General features: G+C 40.0%; 1 protein-coding gene across 11 annotated transcripts in view; it reads left to right on the top strand.

Moving 5' to 3' along the window:
* Egfem1 (EGF-like and EMI domain containing 1) overlaps positions 1-19,651 on the top strand; it is a 651,262-nt gene that overhangs the window by 494,869 nt on the left and 136,742 nt on the right. For all 11 annotated transcript variants that reach the window (XR_010063603.1, XR_005500283.2, XR_010063604.1 and 8 more), the window contains 1 exon segment: positions 9,060-9,182. Coding sequence is in view for 8 of the 11 variants with exons in the window: in XM_063281764.1 (XP_063137834.1) it covers positions 9,060-9,182 (123 nt within the window). In the remaining 3 variants the exon portion in view is untranslated.

Genomic DNA, 19,651 nt, shown 5'->3' with positions numbered 1-19,651 from the left:
ATACAAATGACTTTTGTAACCAAGGCTCTGTCTTGGTTGTTGTTATATTACTGTGAGGAGACATCATGACCAAGGCAACTCTTATAAAAGAGCATGTTTAACTGGGAGCTTGCTTAAAGCTTTAGGGAATTAGTCTGTGATTGTCATGACAGGAAGCAAACAGACATGGTGTTGAGCAGTAGCTGAGAGTTTTATACCCTAATCTGCAGGCAGCAAATGGAGAGTGAGACACAGGGCCCCGGCTAGGTTTTGAGATTTTTTTGTTTGTTTGTTTTTTGGTTTCATTTTTGCTATTTGGAGAAGTCTTTATTGCCTTCAAAATAACATTTCTATTTGTATTAGATATTTTATGTATTTACCTTTTAAATGTTATACTCCGACCAGGCTACACCTCCTAATCTTTCCCAAACCATTCCACAAACTGAGGCCCAAGCTTTTAAACATAGGCACCTATGGAGGCCACTCATTCAAACCACAAACCACAATAGGCTCCATGTCAGGGTCTCTGCGGGTCATTCAATTCTGTCCCAACCCTTGGTTGCATGTTTGCCCAATTGATAGACATTCGTGAAAAATACCTTATCTCTGCAGGAGGACATGTATGACACAGGATTTCTAATCTATACATGTTAAACTCCATGCTGAAAGGATCACACAGAAAGTTATTCATTATCTTTTCAAATGCTAAAAATCTCTTCAGAATGTTTAATGTGAAATGACTTCTGAAACTCATTACAGCAAAGTAGTTCCTAAATAATATGCAATCAATTTAACCATTTGAGAAAATATTAAAAACTGACAATATTACAATTTAAAATCTTTGTATATCAACCTTAATTTTAATTAAACCTTTTATTGATTCTTTGTGAGTTTTGCATCATGAACTCTAATCCCATTCACCTCCCTGTCCATTGTACCTGCCTCCACCCTTGTAACCTCCCTACCAAAGTCTTGTTGGGAAAGCTGCCCTTTGTCACAGTGTGTCCCAGAGTATACCCTTTTGTCCATATAACTTACGTATTCATTGCAATGAGACACTGGTCTGGTTCTAGGCTTCTGTAACACTATCAATACTAGATCTTTACTAGGACTCCTTTAGGGTATCCCGGGTGCCGTGTAGAGCTGTAGGACCATGGAGATCTAGCATTTCATAGATGGGGTACATGTTGTGGTGGACCAACTCAAATTCCTGGTTCTGGGTCTGCATGTTTGCTGAGCTGGTCAGCCTACCACCTCTCCAACAGGTACACAACCAGGGCAAACTCTGATGCCCTTGGGGCCAGTTCACCTATGACCATGCCATGGTCAGCTATATTGTGCTGTCCAGGCAAGGAACAAGACCCACTCTCCCAAGTGCTGCAGCTGATAAGGGGCATGGCCCATTTTCCTGTTTCCATGAGCCAAGACCAGCTCTCCCACTTGCCACGGATGGCCAGGGGCAGGAGTGGGGGGCATCTCTCCCTAGCTTATGCCACCACACAGCAGATGAGTGGCAAGGCCAGCTCTGTCTTGCTCACACCCTCATGGCCTGCTGCAACCATGGCTAGCTCTCCTGTGCTTCCTGATGTAGGTGGGAGGCCCTCTCTCCTGAGAACTGCAGCTGGCAGGGCCAATGCTCCTACTCTCATGGCTTCAGGGCCAGCACTCCTACAATGCCTAGGTGGAGGGCAGAGCTATCCCTTCACAGCACTCAGAGATCAGCCAACATTAGGTGACAAGCCAGACCAGGGACCTCTCCTGGCCTTTGGGGGTAACAGGCCCACAGTGCTGCTGCTGGACCATAGACCCAGACAGGGCCCTCTGTGGCAGCATGGGCCAGGACCTCAGGTTTTTTTTTCTCACAACTCTTGAATCTCCAGCTCTACCTCTCTTCATTGTCCACGCATTCTTCTGCTTCCTTTTCTCTTCCGTCTCTCAACCACTCACTTATCTCTCATCTTAGTGTCATCCAGGGCTTCTGGGTTTCTGGGGTCATCTCGGGAGTGCAATGCCCCACACCTGCTATGTGTCACCAAGCAGAGGATGATCTTGAGTGAGGTCTGCCCACCTGGGCCTGCATGGCACCAGGCTGGGGCTCAACTAAAGCTTGCTCTGCCAACCTTGGGTAGCCTGATACTGAGCTGGGCGTGGTTCCCAGCATGGTCGTCCTGCCTGGCTTCCTGGCCCCAGGCAGGAGTAATCTCAGACAGTGCTCTGCTGTGGCACCTACTTGGGGTCCTGGTGAGAGAGCCACAGGTAAAGCAGAATCCAGATAAAGTCTACCTGGATGTGAAAGGGGATTCCTCCATCTCACGCAAACCACATGGCTTCTTCTGAAGGTTATTACAAATGAAAGGAGAGAATTAGATGTCCAACAAGCAGGAAGACACTCAATGTTGCTGCAGGTATGGTTTAAATTTGTTCATTAGCAATTTTAGGAATTATTTTGTAGCCTGTTTTTTTATTGTTGTTGTTGATACCTTTTTTTAAAAAATAGAATACACTTTGAAACTATTCTTTCAATTTCCATTGCCCAGATCAGTCAGATTCTCCCAACTTTCTTATTCAACCAACTTCATTTTCTCTCTCTCTCTCTCTCCCTCTCTCTCTCTCTCTCTCTCTCTCTCTCTCTCTCACACACACACACACACACACACACATACACACACAAAGACAAAAAATTACTAAAAGCCAAAAGGAAAAAGAAACAACAACAACAAAAAAACAAACCTACAAAAACATGGAGTCCATTTTGTGTACATCTTTCAAGCAGATTGCTATTTTGGTCTCAGGGTTTGTAGCTGGGTGATATTGAAGATTACTGTTCTCCCTTAGTAGCACGCAGAGTTCCTTCCAGTACGATGAATGCCAGTCTGTAGGGGTGAAGCAGACAGTCGGGCAGCAGCTCCCTTTCCCCTTGTTTAATGACGTGATTTAGTACTGTCTCCAGCTTCAGAACCTTACCATCCTTTGTGGAGAGTAACAAATAGTCTTGACAGCAGTCCATGATGTTTGCTACGGCTCTAAGGGATGGCTTTTCTCAATGATTCAGTAACATAGATCCTATTCCTGTCCACGGATTTTTCACATGGGAACATAAGATGTCCAGTTGAGGTATTGTCTCCTCTTTACATGGCGACTCCATTTAAACGTCTTTTCTGTGTATATATTTTAGGAAGCTTTTGTGGTAGCACATATCCATATTGTTTTTCAAAGATGTTGTCCCTCCTCATATTCCCTGCTTTACCCTATCGTCCTATACCCCTCCCTGTTTAACCCTCCTAGTCTAGTGTCCTCTTTACTCCTTTGTAACACTATGTTTGATTTCCCTTTCCTTGAGCCCCTCCTTACCTAACCTCTGAGTTATTTTACATGATACACCTGTATCAAATGTTTAAATCTAGCATCCACATATAAGACCAAACATACGCTATTGTCTCTGAGGATCTGGGTTTGCCTCACAGGGATGCTGAGTCTAGCTCCGCCCATTTATTTATGAACTTAATTCTTTTTAACAGCTGAGTAATATTTCATTGTGTAAATACAGCACATTTTCATTATCCATTCATTTGTTGATTGACATCTAACCTGTTTCCAATTTCTGGCTATTGTAAACAGAGCAAAACATAGATGAACAAGTAGTTCTGTTGTAAGATATAGAGTCTTTTGGATAGGTGCCCAATGGTGTCCCCTAGACTTCTTAAAAGGCATTTTTTTGGATAAAACAAAACAAGTATCTTGGCTGGGGAGATGGCTCAGTGTGTAAATTTCCTTACCAGGCCACCTTGCTGAACTTAAAAAAAAATCTCTTCAGTCTACCTAAGGGTAGAAGCTGAAAAACATCTGCACAAGCTGTGCTCTGACCTGCACATACGTGTTGTGATATGTGCATCTGCACATGCAAGCTCGAATAGCAATAACTTTTAAAATCTCTTGCAAGAATGAAAAGAGGGAACAGAGCCAATGGTTCAAGTCCTTAAATTTCCTTGGTGAATACAGGTGGCATGTAATATTTAATGATAGGACTTAATCCAAGCATTCATCCCTTCATCAAGTCATTCCTAGATTTCTTATCACACACTAAAGAATTCCAAGCAAAATCTTTGCTGTGTGAAGTGATTACCACCTACTCCTAGTGAGGCCAGTGGGAAACATCCCTCTTCACTACCTGCACCCTACACTTCTATAACGCAATCTGCAGGGTGAAGATGACACTTGCTTTTCTTTTAAATAAAGAGCAGTATTTTTATTTTTATTTGTGTGTCTGTGTGTCTGTGTAATGTGGTGTGTGTATAATGTGTGCGGGATGCTGGAGGCTAGCAGAGGGTGTCAGACCCTTTTGAACTGGAGTTACATGCTCTCGTGTGTTACCCTGTATTAGTGCTGGGAACCAAACTCCAGTCTGAGAGCTGCAAGCATTCCGAGCTACTGAGCCATCTCTCCAGCCCTAGGACTTGCTTATTTTCAATCAATCTGAGAAAAGTATATTATGGGTCAAGTGGAAGACTTATTCTTTTTACTTTGGATCTCAGGTAAATGGTCACACAATCTAAACAAACCAAAAAAAATGACACGAAACAATTTCAATTGTATGGTAACAAAAGTGGTTCATTGCTCTCTCGGAGAGCTTTTACGTGCAAAGCATATTTGATAATAATGTGAATTCTCTTAAGCTATTATATTCTGTGACCATCTGGGGAAATAGTTTGGAGGGTAAAACCAGCAGAAAGGATATTAAAAGGAAAAACAACAGACGTAGTTGATTGTTTTTGACAGTCTCTTACAGTATGATATCCAGGGTCTATACCACAGTGATAATACTGAAAAAAATTTCTAATGACTTTATCACTGTTCCCAGCAGTGTCCGGAGGTTCCAATTTCAAGGGCAAGGCTTTCTATAGGCAACCGATGTGAAGACAGAACTCGGAGAATTTTGTGAGAAATTGTTTCTTCACATGAAGTACACTTGATAATAACATTTTAATGTAATATTGACATTTCTGGTTTTTAACTCTGTTGGGCAGAGACTGGAGGAAAAGAAAATCACCTGTGGTAGCCTCAGTATTAGTGTTGAGCGTCATGACAGCTCAGCTCAGACTTATCCTAAATAAGGCACACTCCAGAAGGAAAGATCTAAGGTATCCTTCATACTTTACAGAAGCAGATTGGATTTAATGAGAAATGGTGCTGACATTCTCTTGCTATGATTATTAGAGTGACTACATGAACACTTTTGGAAGTCAGTTTTTTGTAGGTTTTTGATGAATAAAATGTTTGATAATTTCAGTTATTGTAGTATGTGTCCATATATGTAAATAAATGTGCATGCACAGATATATATGCTTATAATCTGACTGGTGTACTGACTTACACATTCGGACTGGTTTGATCTAATTTGATTAAACTACTGTGAGATTGAGTCAGGCCTAACGTTGGGCTGAACAGGTTGCTTGCTCCTTGCGACCCATAAGCCTATTATGTCCTGATCACCTTGAGTCTAGTTGTGTATGCAGGATCTCAGCTTGAAGCCCCAGGCCTAGAGAATCAGTGTCTGCATTTAACAACATCTCTGGGTAATTAAAGCTTTAAGTACTCTGGGTGATCCTGGCTCAGGCTAGACATTAGAATCACTGAGGGTGCTTTTTTAACATTGTTTTCTTTTCCAGACTTAATAATAAGACCGATTAAATCAGACTAAAGTTGGAACCTTGGCACTGGCATTTCAAAATGCAGGCCAAGTGGTTCTATTGTGTGTGCAGGTTTCGGGACTATTGATTTCACAGTGTCAGAATAATCAGCAAACCTGCTATCTTCTAAAAGAGGATAATAAAGGGAAAAGTCAAAGCAATACCTTCATGTTTGGTGGCGCTTCACAAATGATTGAGCTTTTAACTTTTAATAGGTTTGCTCGGCTGCTGTGTGAACACAGGCTACTGTAGCTCAACCTGCCTAAGAGCGTGTAGCAACTCAAACCAAGGAACTCATTACTGCCCAACCAACAAAAGAAGGCTTGGGCTTTGCTTCTCAGTTCCATTTCATCTTCCCACGACCATGTTGTCCAGCTCGACAGATCTAAATGTATACCTTGCCTCTGCTGCATCTTCGAATGCCCCCCGATTCAGGCAGTTCTCATTTTGTTCTCCCCTTCTCACATTAAGCCAAGCAGACCCCTTCCTGACCCACAGGCTTACCCCAAGATCTTACGCTGTCAACTCTACGAGTTAATGGCATAAAATGACCTGTTGTTTGGTATCTAAATATAAAGTCAAGAAGTAGCCTTTTATCCTTTGATGTCCTGCATGAACAAGTAAAATAAAACAGTCAGACATAGCATGGGACACAGAACCCCCTAATCACCCTATTTTATGGTGAGGAAGCAGTCTCCAGGAAGTGAGTATGACCCAGAGATAATGCCAAAAAGTAGAATATTTTCCCTAACACTATGTGCCTCAAAGAGCATAGGCTATTTGGTGTGCATGTATTTGTGTTTATGTGTGTGTGTATGCATGTTTGTATGTGTATGTTTGTGTGTGGATATGTATTTGAGTGTGTGTGTATGTGTGTTTGTCTCTCTCTCTCTCTCTCTCTCTCTCTCTGTGTGTGTGTGTGTGTGTGTGTGTGTGTGTGTGTGTGTGTGTGTGTGTACATTCCTGGTAGACTAAGAACATAAATTTGCCAAAGCTTATGTAGAAAACTTAATGTCAAGACCATACTCATTATATCGTGGGAGCATAGTTAGTGATTTTTAAAAAAAATTCATAAACTCCATGTCTTTGATGAGAAAACACTAAAACTTTGTGAGTAGGTCATGGGGAAGTTATCAGAATAAACTTTATTTTAATGTTATCTTTTCATCCACACATAACATCTCTCTGTGAGAGAAAGAAAGAAAGAAAGAAAGGAAGAAAGAAAGAAAGAAAGAAAGAAAGAGAGCTGTGGCTTTCTCTCTTACAGCAAATGAGAGCCCCAGACATATGGTTTAAAATGTTGTCTAGGCTTTATAGAGATGGCTCAGCATTTAAGAGAACTGTCTGCTCTAACAGAGGACTACGGTCCTGTTCCCAGGACCCACATGGCATCTACCAATGTTCTGTAACTCCAGTTTCAAGGGATACGATGCCCTCTTCTGTGAGCACTGTGTGACACACAAACTTTCATGAATTAAAATAAACAAATCATTAAAAATTGCCCAACACCCTAGCCCATCAACTGAAGGTAGGAGTATGCCTGTCTTCTTTCACCAGAAGAAATGACTTATTGTTTTTCATGTATTTTAAGATTCTTTTCAATTTATCTATAGACATATAAAATGTTACCATATGATTCCTGGTAGGTGTCAAGTAATTTATCATGGAAAGTATGATGTGCTTGAGAATTAAGGGTTTTATTTATATATACAAAATAGAAGATTCAGGTCTAATCTGGAGGTTGGGAGTTAAGGTTCAGAATTATATAGCGACTCTGCAGAATAATGCCCTAAAAAGAGAAAGACAAAAACTTAACCTGTATAAATATTAAATCTCTGCACAAAGAATGGGCAAGAAATAGAGAATTCTGTTTTATCATCAATTTATATGAAAAAAACCCAAGGGGCAAGATATCGCACTCAGAATGTAATAAAAACTCTTACATTTTGACATGTCAGTAATTCTTACCTCTGAAATAAAATTTACTTTCAAAATATTAGGAGGTTACCCTGGATATCTTAGTTTTTTCAAAAGATATACTGAATTGTGGAAAATAAAGTGTCACTTTTATTTCAGAAGAGACAGAATCAATACCTGGTAAGTTAAAAAGCCTTTTCTTACCTTTAGTCAAATATTCCTCACGGATCCTGAGATCTGGACATGGAGATGTACAGTGATGGCCATTGACATAGTGCGCTTTCTCTGTGCCTGAGGAAAAAACTAAAGCTGACTGTCCCGTAGGTGACTCATATTTTAGCAAAGACTGTTCACATGAAATATCTTCTCCAGAAGGTTTCAGTTTAATGGCAAGGAGAATTTGATCTTCTCCGCAACTCCACACGACAAGCTAGAGATGTCTGTTACCATGAAACTTGTACATCTTTGCCTCCCTCCTCCCTCCCTCCTCCCTCCCTCCCTCCTTCTCTCCTTTCCTCCCTCCCGTTATGTAGCCTAGATTAACCTGAAATTCAGATTTCTCTTGCTTTAAAACGCAGACCTCTGAGATTACAGACATCTACTATCAAACCCTGATTTTCACTTATACAAACCTCCAAACAAGACAGTTAAGAATATATTTTTTAACTCATGGTCAAATTTCTCCTCTTGTAATTTAAAATATGTAATTAGTAATCAAGTGAGGCTAAAGCTAACTGTAAGCGCGCCGAAATGAAGTTTTTTCAATGAGAAATCAATATCATATTTGTGTATCTGGTGGCATTTATTGATAATAATAAAACTGAGGTAATATGAGTTTTTCTTGAATATTATCCACTTTATTCTAAAAGTGAATAAGCGACCTCTTGCATAAACATGGCGTTCCAGAAAATGGCCTTTCGACCAAGAACCTGAACTAGTGGCGATGTATTGATATTTTTCTGAGGACATGAAGCCATGATTTCATTTGAGTCATCTGTCTTTCCTCTGATGCTTACTGTAGTGCATGAGAAGGAGATTCAAGGTCTTAACTCCATTACTGCCTTTATTCAGCGTGCTCAGACCAAAAATAGGTGCTTATTTATAGGGTATGCTGCTCCAGACAGGGTTCTCTCCTCCAGTTTTCCTTCCTCAAGAATTATCTTTATCTCAGGTCTGTCTAATTAGCCAGTGTGTGAGGAACAGAAAATTGTGAGACAGTCCCAATGCTTGTGGTTGCTGTTCAAACACACAAACAAACAAACAAACAACCCGAAAAACTGAATAGCATTTCCATCTACATTTTCTTGTTTACAAGGTGGAGCAGAATGGATCAAACAAGCTTAGATTTGTGATAGCAGAGATGGTGCTTTGGTACAATATAATGCGCACTGGGTATCAAAGAACTATTTGTACCACTTCTCTGAAGTTGACATTAGAATGACATTGTAATCCTGGCCATCTGTCTTCCTCCTGCAGACGTGGATGAGTGTGCACTCGTGAATGGAGGCTGCCAGCAGCGCTGTATTAACACTCCGGGCACCTTCCACTGTGACTGTGACACAGGATACAGACGCCATGCTGACGAACGTACCTGCATAAGTGAGTAGATATTAGAGCCAGCTTGAAGCCATTTTCATTGAAAATCGACCTGCCCATGCAAGGGGCAGAGGAAAAAGATTTCTCTATTGTAAAAAATATCTATAGAATCTGATGGCATTTGAGTTCAGTTCCACATTGTAGGATATAAGAGGCGTGTCTCTATTAAAAGATAGACAAATGGGGAAGGAAATGCAGAAATTGATGTTTGCAAGCACAACTTGATTTTCCAAATATGTGATTATTTCTATAGTGTATAATCTTGGGCTTATTTGTTGAACTATAAATTTGTTATTTATTATTTACACAACAAGTATGAAACCAAACAGAAATGATGGGGAACTTTAGGCCATGATAATTACTAGCTGTGGAATTCTTGTGTAGAACTATAATCAAAAATAAACTCAAGACAAAAGCTCAGTCATCAACAAAATTATAATAAATTATATGCCAAAGAAGTTGAAGTTACCCAAGTATACTTAAGACTACGAAAATTGGATATAGATTGCATAATATTTATTCTGCAACAAAATGTGCTTAAATGTAATTTAGGAGCAACAAAATAATAATTCCTCTCTTTGTTTACATAATTTTGGATTCATAGATTTCCTTATATGAATAAATAAACAATATTTTGTAAATGAAAAGAGAGTTTAAAAAACCATCTTCCTTGTGTGATTATCAATGTTTCTTATTTTCACTGAAATAATTTGAGTTAAAGTGTTTTTTATCTTTCACCAAGCATCAGTCCTTACCTGACATGATACTTTCCATATTTATCTCAGGCCCTTGTTTAAAATAATTATCATGTAAACAACATAGCACCTGGTATGGGACAGTTCAATGACTTTTTTGTTTATGTAAGTTTTATTGACCATGTCATCATTACGTAATTGTTATTAGTAGCATATAATGTATTTTATGTGCTACTATATGAAGTTTATAATGTGAAATGTGGGGTATAAACCACCATTGTCAATTTGTATACTAGTGTCAATACATGCATTTTGCTACTGCTGGCATGGCTGAAAGGAGGCCCGGGCAAGGGAACAAAGATGCTATAGTCCTTACTCTAATCTTGATGTGAGAAAGCAGGTTTTGAAAGTGTAAGAGAAAGTGTAAGAATCAGGACAAAGAGATCTTTGTCAAAGTCAAGTGAAGATTCAGATAGAAGTCATACCGTAATATCCAGGAACTCAGATCAGCATGATGGTAGGCACAGGAAATACACACAGGAGGACATGGGCCACGGCATACTTATTTAAGGGACTCTTACTCTCGATTTCTGCAGGATCGATGATGCTTCCATTCCTAGGTCATGTTCTACTAACATCCCTTTAAATCACTGCCCTAAGTTCCAAGTCACAGCTGGGCAAGGGGCAGCTTGAATTTGAGATATGCATATGAGAAATTTGTTGGAAAAGGACAAGCTGAGGGGGTGAATTTTTTTATCAAATGTAAAATTATTTTTGAATTGGTGGTTTATATGGATCTAAAACACAAGGTCATTATGAAAGGAAGAAGCAAACAACAAACATTTAGGCTGGGGCTATAATTAGTTCACTAAGCTCCTAGCAGCCATTAGCTACGCCAACAAGCCACTCTTCCCTTCTTTGCCGTCATGGTTATCATGCTAGTGACACTTGGTCAAAGCTGAGCATCTATTCATTTGGGACATTATGGTTGACCTTATCCATTTCTAGTCCTTAAACGGCATCTACATAAAGTCACTATGACCGTAGTTTAATTTCTGATCTCTATGTGGATCTTTCTACTTAGAAACCCAGCATTGTATACGAACAAAATTTATTTCATGCAACTAACAAGTGAACTAAACTTGTGTGAAATGTGAACTCTGTGACCACACAGGTCGAGGCTCCAACTCCTTGGCTGGCATCTGCAGTAGCTGTTGGGCAGAAATGCTTTGCTGTGACAGGGGTTTTGATGCCTTTGCTGTGCACAAACAAGGAACTTTGGTCACAGGAAGACTGTTGACTTTAATATTTCAGTAACATCAACCTTGAGAAAACTTCTGGAAGACTCACTTTGAGAGAGCTTTGTGTTTAAAGGCTGAGATGGAACCTTCAGGAAAACCATATGTTTTCCTGATATGTACAAAAAGGAGCCTGTAAAAAAGGGGACCACAATGGTCTGTGCTTCAGATTAGCCTGCATAGGAATGTAGTTTTCCTTCATACAGAAATTTTGAATTAGCTCATTTCTAGTTTTGGAGCAGGTTTTTGTAATGTAGCCCAAACTGGCCTTGAACTTACAATCCCCCTGCCTGAGCTGCTTACAGGCTTCTGCTACTTACTGATGCAATCTCACTAGTCCCAGTTTCTCTCGAGACTTTATGGCAGAAGACAGAGCAATGTCAGAGGTTGTAGCAGACATTAGTTTTAAAAACCAAAGACTACAGAAAAGAGGACAGAGATGTGCCACTGGAACTTGACGATTTCAGTCTATTTGAACCTCCTTCCTTTGCTTTGTGTATATTCTGCCCACCACACATCTGCTTTAAAACATCTGTGCTGCTGTAAGGATGCTGACCCCGCATGGAGCTGCAGAAGCTTCTTTCCAGAAAAGGACCTCATCTGTGGCTTTATCATCGTATATACATACAGGCTGACACTGCGCAGCAGCCTCTGTCAGAATAACAAGGTCACACGGAAAGGCATGAAGGGAGTCTATGACAGCTGGCAAAGGTAACGGAAAATGGCATGTATCAGAGCCTTAGCTCCCTTAAAGGCCTGTTTGGATTGCTCACAAAATCCAATGTGCAACTTCAGTGAGCAGTTATGGGTCAAAAACTGAGCAGTCTTAATTTCCTCAAATTCTTCTATGTGTTGGTTTATGACACCCCAAAATATCCTAGATATATTTCTTCAGTTGATGACATTTCTTTAGAAGTATCTATGTAACGTTATGTCATGGTGCTCTCTTATATACTTAACTTTTATCTCCATGAGGCACAGTTGGTCGTGATTGCTCCTTCCTTTGATCTTCTATGAAATAAGATTCCAGGACAAGGAGGTAGCTCAGTCACTGAAATGCTTGCCTCACAATGATGAGACTGGAGTCAAAGCCCAGGACACATTTCAAACTCTGTGACATAGTGACGTATGCTTGCAGTTCACATCTGGCTGCTGAGATGACAGGATCGTCCCTGGGGCTCACTGGGGTGGATCTAGTTAGTGACTTCAGGCCAATGACAGACCCTGATTGGGCAAAGATCTTTACCAATCGTTCAACTGACAGAGGGCTTACATCCAAAATATAACTCACAAAGTTAGACTGCAGGGAGACAACCCTATTAAAAATGGGGTTCAGAGCTAAACAAAGAATTCACAGCTGAGGAATGCTGAATGGCTGAGAAACACCTAAAGAAATGTTCAACATCTTTAGTCATAAGGGAAATGCAAATCAAAACAACCCTGAGATTTCACCTCACACCAGTTAGAATGGCTAAGATCAAAAACTCAAGTGACAGCAGATGCTGGTGAGGATATGGAGAAAGAGGAACACCCCTCCATTGTTGGTGGGGTTGCAGACTGGTACAACCATTCTGGAAATCAGTCTGGAGGTTCCTCAGAAAATTGGACATTGAACTGCCTGAGGACCCAGCTATATACCTCTCCTGGGCATATACCCAAAAGATGCCCCAACATATAACAAAGACACATGCTCCACTATGTTCATAGCAGCCTTATTTATAATAGCTAGAAACTGGAAAGAACCCAGATGCCCTTCAACAGAGGAATGGATACAGAAAATGTGGTACATCTACACAATGGAATACTTCTCAGCTATCAAAAACAATGAGTTTATGAAATTCGTAGGCAAATGGATGGAATTGGAAAATATCATCCTGAGTGAGGTAACCCAATCCCAGAAAAACACACATGGTATGCACTCATTGATAAGTGGATATTAGTCCAAATGCTTGAATTACCCTAGATGCACAGAACACAGAAAATTCAAGAAGGATGACCAAAATGCGAATGCTTCACTCCTTCTTTAAATGAGGAAAAAGAATACCCTTGGCAGGGAATAGAGAGGCAAAGATTAAAACAGAGACTGAAGAAACACCCATTCAGAGTCTGCCCCACATGTGGCCCATACATATACAGCCACCCAATTAGACAAGATGGATGAAGCAAAGAAGTGCAGGCCAACAGGAACTGGATGTATATCTCTCCTGAGAGACACAGCCAGAATACAGCAAATACATAGGCGAATGCCAGCAACAAACCTCTGAACTAAGAATGGGAACCCTGTTGAAGGAATCTTAGAAAGGACTGAAAGAGCTTGAAGGAACTTGAGATCCCATATTATCAACAATACCAACCAACCAGAGCTTCCAGGGACTAAGCCACTACCCAAAGACTATACATGGACTGACCCTGGGCTCCAACTGCATAGGTAGCAATGAATAGCCTAGTAAGAGCACCAGTGGAAGGGGAAGCCCTTGGTCCTGCCAAGACTGAACCCCCAGTGAACGTAATTGTTGGGGGGAGGGTGGTAATGGGAGGAGGATGGGGAGGGGAACACCCACATAGGAGGAGAGGGGGAGTGGTTAAGGGGATGTTGGCTGGAAAATCGGGAAAGGGAATAACAATTGAAATGTAAATAAGAAATACTCAAGTTAATAAAGACGTTGAAAAAAAAGACTTCTGAAGGATAATGCCAGAGGATTTTCTTTGGCCTTCAAAAACACATGTACGCGAATGAACATCAACTTCCATACACATATATAAACTTAAACACACACACACACACACACACACACACACACACACACACACACACGGTTCCTGATAGCTTTAAGTACTTTCCTCTGAACCAAGATATAGCTCATCCCCAGCGGTGTCCGCAAACTCCACTTAGTCTGTCTCACATTAAATGTCATCCATCTGTTAAACTTTCTCTGTGATTCTAGCCAAAGGCATTCTCCCAAATGTCATGTTACTCATGTATTTAAGAGTAAATCATAACACATGTTTTGTTATATGTGTATAATTAATATTCTTATGTTCATATACAAGCAGCTGGACTTTCAGGTCTGACAGAAGGCAGCGATAGTGTCCTGTCCTATCCACGCCACGTCTTTTATATTCTCTTCCTGGCCTTTGATACCGTTGACCACTTTTTTTCCTGAACCTCCCATTGGCTTCTTGGCAGGTTGATGTCTCTGCTCCTTGCTGTGCTGTTCTGGTGAGCAGAGTTCTGACATTACATTGCCAGCACCTTCCTTTGTTCTTTCCTTCCTTCCTTATTTCTTTTCTTTCCTCCTTCATTGTATCTCCTTTAGTCTACATCCATGGTTCCTACTTTCATGAAAAGTAAGTTACTGTGAGCTACTTAGATCACTGCATTGCCCACTCTCCAGAGTTATTTCAACATTTAACACCAAAGAGTAAATGATATTAGAGCTTCAACCAGAGGATTTACTTATTACAGGGAAAGATATGAACTTGTTCGGGAGCTACAACCTTTGGAACTTTGGCAATATTCTCCATTATAAAACATAGCATCTCTTTGTAGGTTTCTATTGGCTCCTATCTTATTATCGACAGATATATAATGGAATCTAAATGATAACATGGGATGAGAGGATCTATTTCCCGTGACTGTCCTTTAATGGATAGGGACCAGATACTAATGAAAATTGCTTAGACTTTTATTTAGTATTTGGCTATATAATTTACATTTTTAGTACTTGTAAACTTTGGATATAAGTTGGCATGCTGTTTAAAAGTCTGTCTTGAACTTCCATTTTTAATATCAGCCTTGGAAAGATGTTCAGCTCAGATATTCATTTATTAATGTGCCCTTCCTCCTCTGGATATTTGCTGAAACTGGTCTTCTCAGAGAGTTGAAATAAAGTCACTGAAAAGTTAAATCCTTCCGTAGATCTTTCTCCCCTTTGCACCTTCAGCATGTAAGCCATTAATATTTCGACTTGTAACAAAAGCAATCGCTGGTGTCCATACTGAAACACCTCAGAAAAGTAGGTTCTGACTTTTTCCATTCTTCAGAACAGTCATCCCTCCATGCCACTTACACAGCACAGTCAGTAAACATCTTCCTTTCTTAGCTCCTCTTTATTCCCATTGGAAAAGAGTCACAGCTGTCTACTGTAAAGTTCTGTGTAGATAGCACATTGTTATACTTCAATCAGAAGTATTTAAACGTTACTCTTACATTTTAATTAATTATGAATATGCAGACATTGGGCATCAGAGATCATGTATATGTACAACTAAGAACCTTAAAAAGTAGCATCTTTAGTCAGTCTCTGAGTTTTGAGCATCCTTACATGAGCTCTTTATAAGTTCTATATTTTAAGATAATGCTAAATCTTTGAAAAGTTGAAAATGAGAAAACCATTGGGGGTGCTGGTATTTGTACAAAGGGCTCTCTTGTGTTTCTCTCAGCTTTTTGCTCTCGGATGTCTGGGTTTTACTTCCTGTGAGGGGTAGTAGCTTCTAAGCAATGCAGAAAGATTGCCTTCATGTTGGAGAAGGAGCTTAAAGACTTCATTGTAACTACCTTTCAATTAGCTGCATTATTTATGAAGAGAAATTAGAAACAGAATTCATTTCAGATGACAGCTGATGTGTTGAACAGGTCTATGTCAGGTTAAAAAAGTTGTTTAGTTTGTCAGATTGATGGCATTTCTCCATCATTATCAAATTCATTACCCTTGCCATATTAAGCACTTCAGTGTGGTGGGCGCTAAATTTAGTCCTTGAAAGTTGAATTTAAGGAATATTTCCCCTCTGCCTCCTCATCCCATTGTGGGGGCTTTGGATCAAGAATTTCTCAAGTTTTCATTCAGTGTTGAGTATTCAGATCCCTTCAGGAGCTTTTGACCACTCAAGTATCAGAAATACGCTGAGAAACTTCTGTTTTTCTACATTTTTTCCTCAGACTTTGGACTAAGGGAGAGACGGCTGACAGTTTTAAGTGATTGAGGTCTCAGTTCTGGGCACACCATAGAAGAGCTGTGTGATCTCAATACACTTAGTTTGTCCCTCTGATAGAATTTGTGTCATCTCTGTATGGTCCATTTTATATCTATCTTTTAATATCAGAAAACAATTTATAAAAATCAATATACATTAAACATGAACATATCTTTCATAAACGAGTATATTTAATCCACAAAGAGAAAGGATGCCTCCAGAGTGTGGATGAGACCTGAAGTTGGCTCTGGAGCTAAAGGGAATAAACAAGAAAGGTTCTTTAAGGACCGTGGAGTGATGAGAAATTTCTATGAACAGCAATATGAGAAGCTCCAGTTTTTGTGTCTTTAGTTAGAACAGAAAGAGATCATATACACATGCACAGGAATATGCAACCACACACTCACATGCACACGAATGTACACACACATACAAACACACATTCATACACACACACATACACACACACACACACACACACACACTCACTCACATGAGAACATATGCACACACTTTCTCACATAGACATAAACACCAAATAGTGAAATGTTGGCACAATGGTCTCCATCCATAACAGATCCGTTATCTCCTTTCTCTGTGAGAAGAAGCTGCCTTTATATATCTTAATTTATATTTTATGCCATTTTCTTATTCTACTTATGAAATATTTGGTATATGTAATGTCACTTTTAAAAGCCTAATATCAAGAGCAATCAATTTTTCCTATGTTGCCTAGCTGACTTCATAGTTCATTGTGTAACAACCACCATATAAACTTTGAAATAAAAATAATAAATTCATAATTAGCACACAACAGATTCCCCAGTAAACGATGGCTTGGACCAATGAATTTTAGCTACTATGTTTCTATTCCATCATTTCCCACCAAAGTACATATTCAATGTAGAAATGCCGAGCATAAGAGATTTTTAATTGTGGGTAACTGAAAATGTAATATGTTAGATTAGCATTCCTCATTTATGAATATGTATCATGACACTTGGGGTTTGAGGGGGAGATACTCTGGGATATATATATATATACATATATATATGTATATATATAATTATTTGTTGCCTCATTTCAGACTAAAAATTGTTAATAACTTTACTACAGGGTTATCTTATATGCAGATTATGGGGTTTGATCTAATTTTTTATCTATAAATAGTTCAGTTTATCAGAATGGAGCGAGAAAAAGTGATGATACAGAAAAACTCCTGGTGTGTAGTTCTCTCTCTCTCTCTCTCTCTCTCTCTCTCTCTCTCTCTCTCACTGTGTGTGAGTGAGTGAGTGTATGTGTGTGTGTGAGTGTATGTGTGTGTGTGTGTGTGTTACACATCAGCGACACTCAGAATACATTAGCTGGGGTTGTTGGTTCGCCATAGCCATAGGACTAAATACAGTAACAGGTATCAGTCACCGTATGTCTGAGTTTGTTTCAATGAACTATAGCTTCCTGCACATATGTTTTGTAAATTTGAGTGGTTGCACTCTGAATGTGTGCATGTCTTGAATTCCTGTGTGGAAATAAGAACCTCCGAGGTTATTGGGACTTGGAGATATGTGGTAAGGCAATCTGGGTACAGCATTCCTAAATGTAATTCATGTCATTCTGAAGGAGTCTCACACAGCCTTCCATGAGGATCCAAAGAGTAGACTGTCAGTAGATACTGACTAGCGCTGCCTTGATCTCTGACTTCCCACTTTCCAGAATCTCAGAGAACATTAGATGACTACTTGAAAATACTCAATTGTAGGAGAAGATGCATATTCTAATTTATCATCAGAGGGAAAGAGTCTCAGAGTCTCAGAGATGGTATGCTTTATACCCAATCCTAGTGTGATGGTGTTAGCATGGGGTTGGGGAATTCAGTGGTTTTCTATATAACAAATTAGATTCTTAGCTGAGGGTCATTCACAGTTGGGATTTATCCTACTCCTAACTTTCTGCTTAGGGAAAATGTGCTATTTACTGTTGTTTAACTAAACTCTGCACCTGGGCCTATCCCATCCTACCTTCCTCCTCCTCCTTCATTTTACTTTCATGAAAATAGATTTTTTCTCATATAATATATCCTGGCTACAGTTTCCCTTAGATATTATCCCCCAAACTACTCCTGTCTCTCCTCGCACTTGGATCCACTCTCTTTTTGTCTCTCATTAGAAAACAAACAGATTAGAGAATAATAATATGATATGATATGACATCACAATTGGACAAAACTAACAGCAGGAAAAGGGCCTAAAGGAAGGCACAAGATCTAAACTCACTCATTCAATTGTTCAGGAATCCCATAAAAACACTACCCTGGAAGCCATAAAATACACAAAGACGGCCTAGTGCAGATGCATGAAGGCCCTATGCTTCCTCAGGCTCTGTACGTTCATATGAGCTTTGGTCACATTGATTTAGAGCACCTTGTTTTCTTGTGTCCTCCCTCCCATTTGGGTCTTACATTGGGGGGGGGAGGTCATTTATTGAGCATTGAAGAGAGGTGTGAGGGAGACATCCCAGTTAAGGCTGAGTGTTCCAATGTCCCTCACAATATCTGGCTGTGTCAGTCTCTGTATTTTCCTTTGCTGTAAGTGAAAATTTCTCTGATGATGGATGATCTATGAGTCTGGAGGAGTTAGAGAAAGGACTGAAGGAGCTGAAAGGGTTTGCAACCCCATAGGAAGAACAACAATAGCAACCAACCAGAACCCCAGAGCTCCTATGGACTAAACCACCAACCAAAGAGTACACATGGAGGGAACCATGGCTCCAGTTGCATATGTAGCAGAGGATGGCATTATCTGGCATCAGTAAGAGGAAGGGCCCTTGGTCCTGTGAAGCCTTGGTGTAGGTGAATGCCAGGGTGGGGAGGCAGGAGTGGATAAGTGGGTGGGTGAGGGAGCACCCTCCTAGAAGCAGGGGGGGAGAGTGGATTGCACAGAAAATCCATAAAAATTGGAAATTGGAAACTATAATATATAAAGAAAAGATCTGTATATATACCCAGACAAAACACTGTGAGACAAAACAAACACCCTCAAAAAATACCACTGAGTATGGTTTATATTGACACTTTACCTTGGGCATGGGTTTGCCCTCAAATGTGATTTTTACCCAATGAGATACATTAAAGGAAACTCTGTGAGTGACTGTCAGTTGGAGATAGCTTCTAGATTAGGGATGGGGGCTTGGGTATACTTCCCATCTCAACACTAGAATCTCATCTTGCTTAGACTCACAGAGACTGGCACTTGTATTAGTGACTCTTAACATGAACAATTGCATCATGCTTTTTAAAATCTGGTATGTTAACTACTGTCATCGTCATAGTGTTGTTTAATTGGTGTGTGTGTGTGTGTGTGTGTGTGTGTGTGTGTGTGTGTGTGTGCTATGCCTATGTGTACATGTTTTCGTGAATTCTTTCCTGTGTGGTCATGTTTGTAAGCCAGAGGTCTGCATAAGGTTCCCTCTTCAATTGTTCCCCCTGGTAATTTATGACTGGCTTTCT

This window comes from Rattus norvegicus, chromosome 2 (genome assembly GCF_036323735.1).
Source record: "Rattus norvegicus strain BN/NHsdMcwi chromosome 2, GRCr8, whole genome shotgun sequence".
NCBI classification, from domain to species: Eukaryota; Metazoa; Chordata; class Mammalia; order Rodentia; family Muridae; genus Rattus; species Rattus norvegicus.
This window is presented reverse-complemented; position numbering and strand designations above follow the sequence as displayed.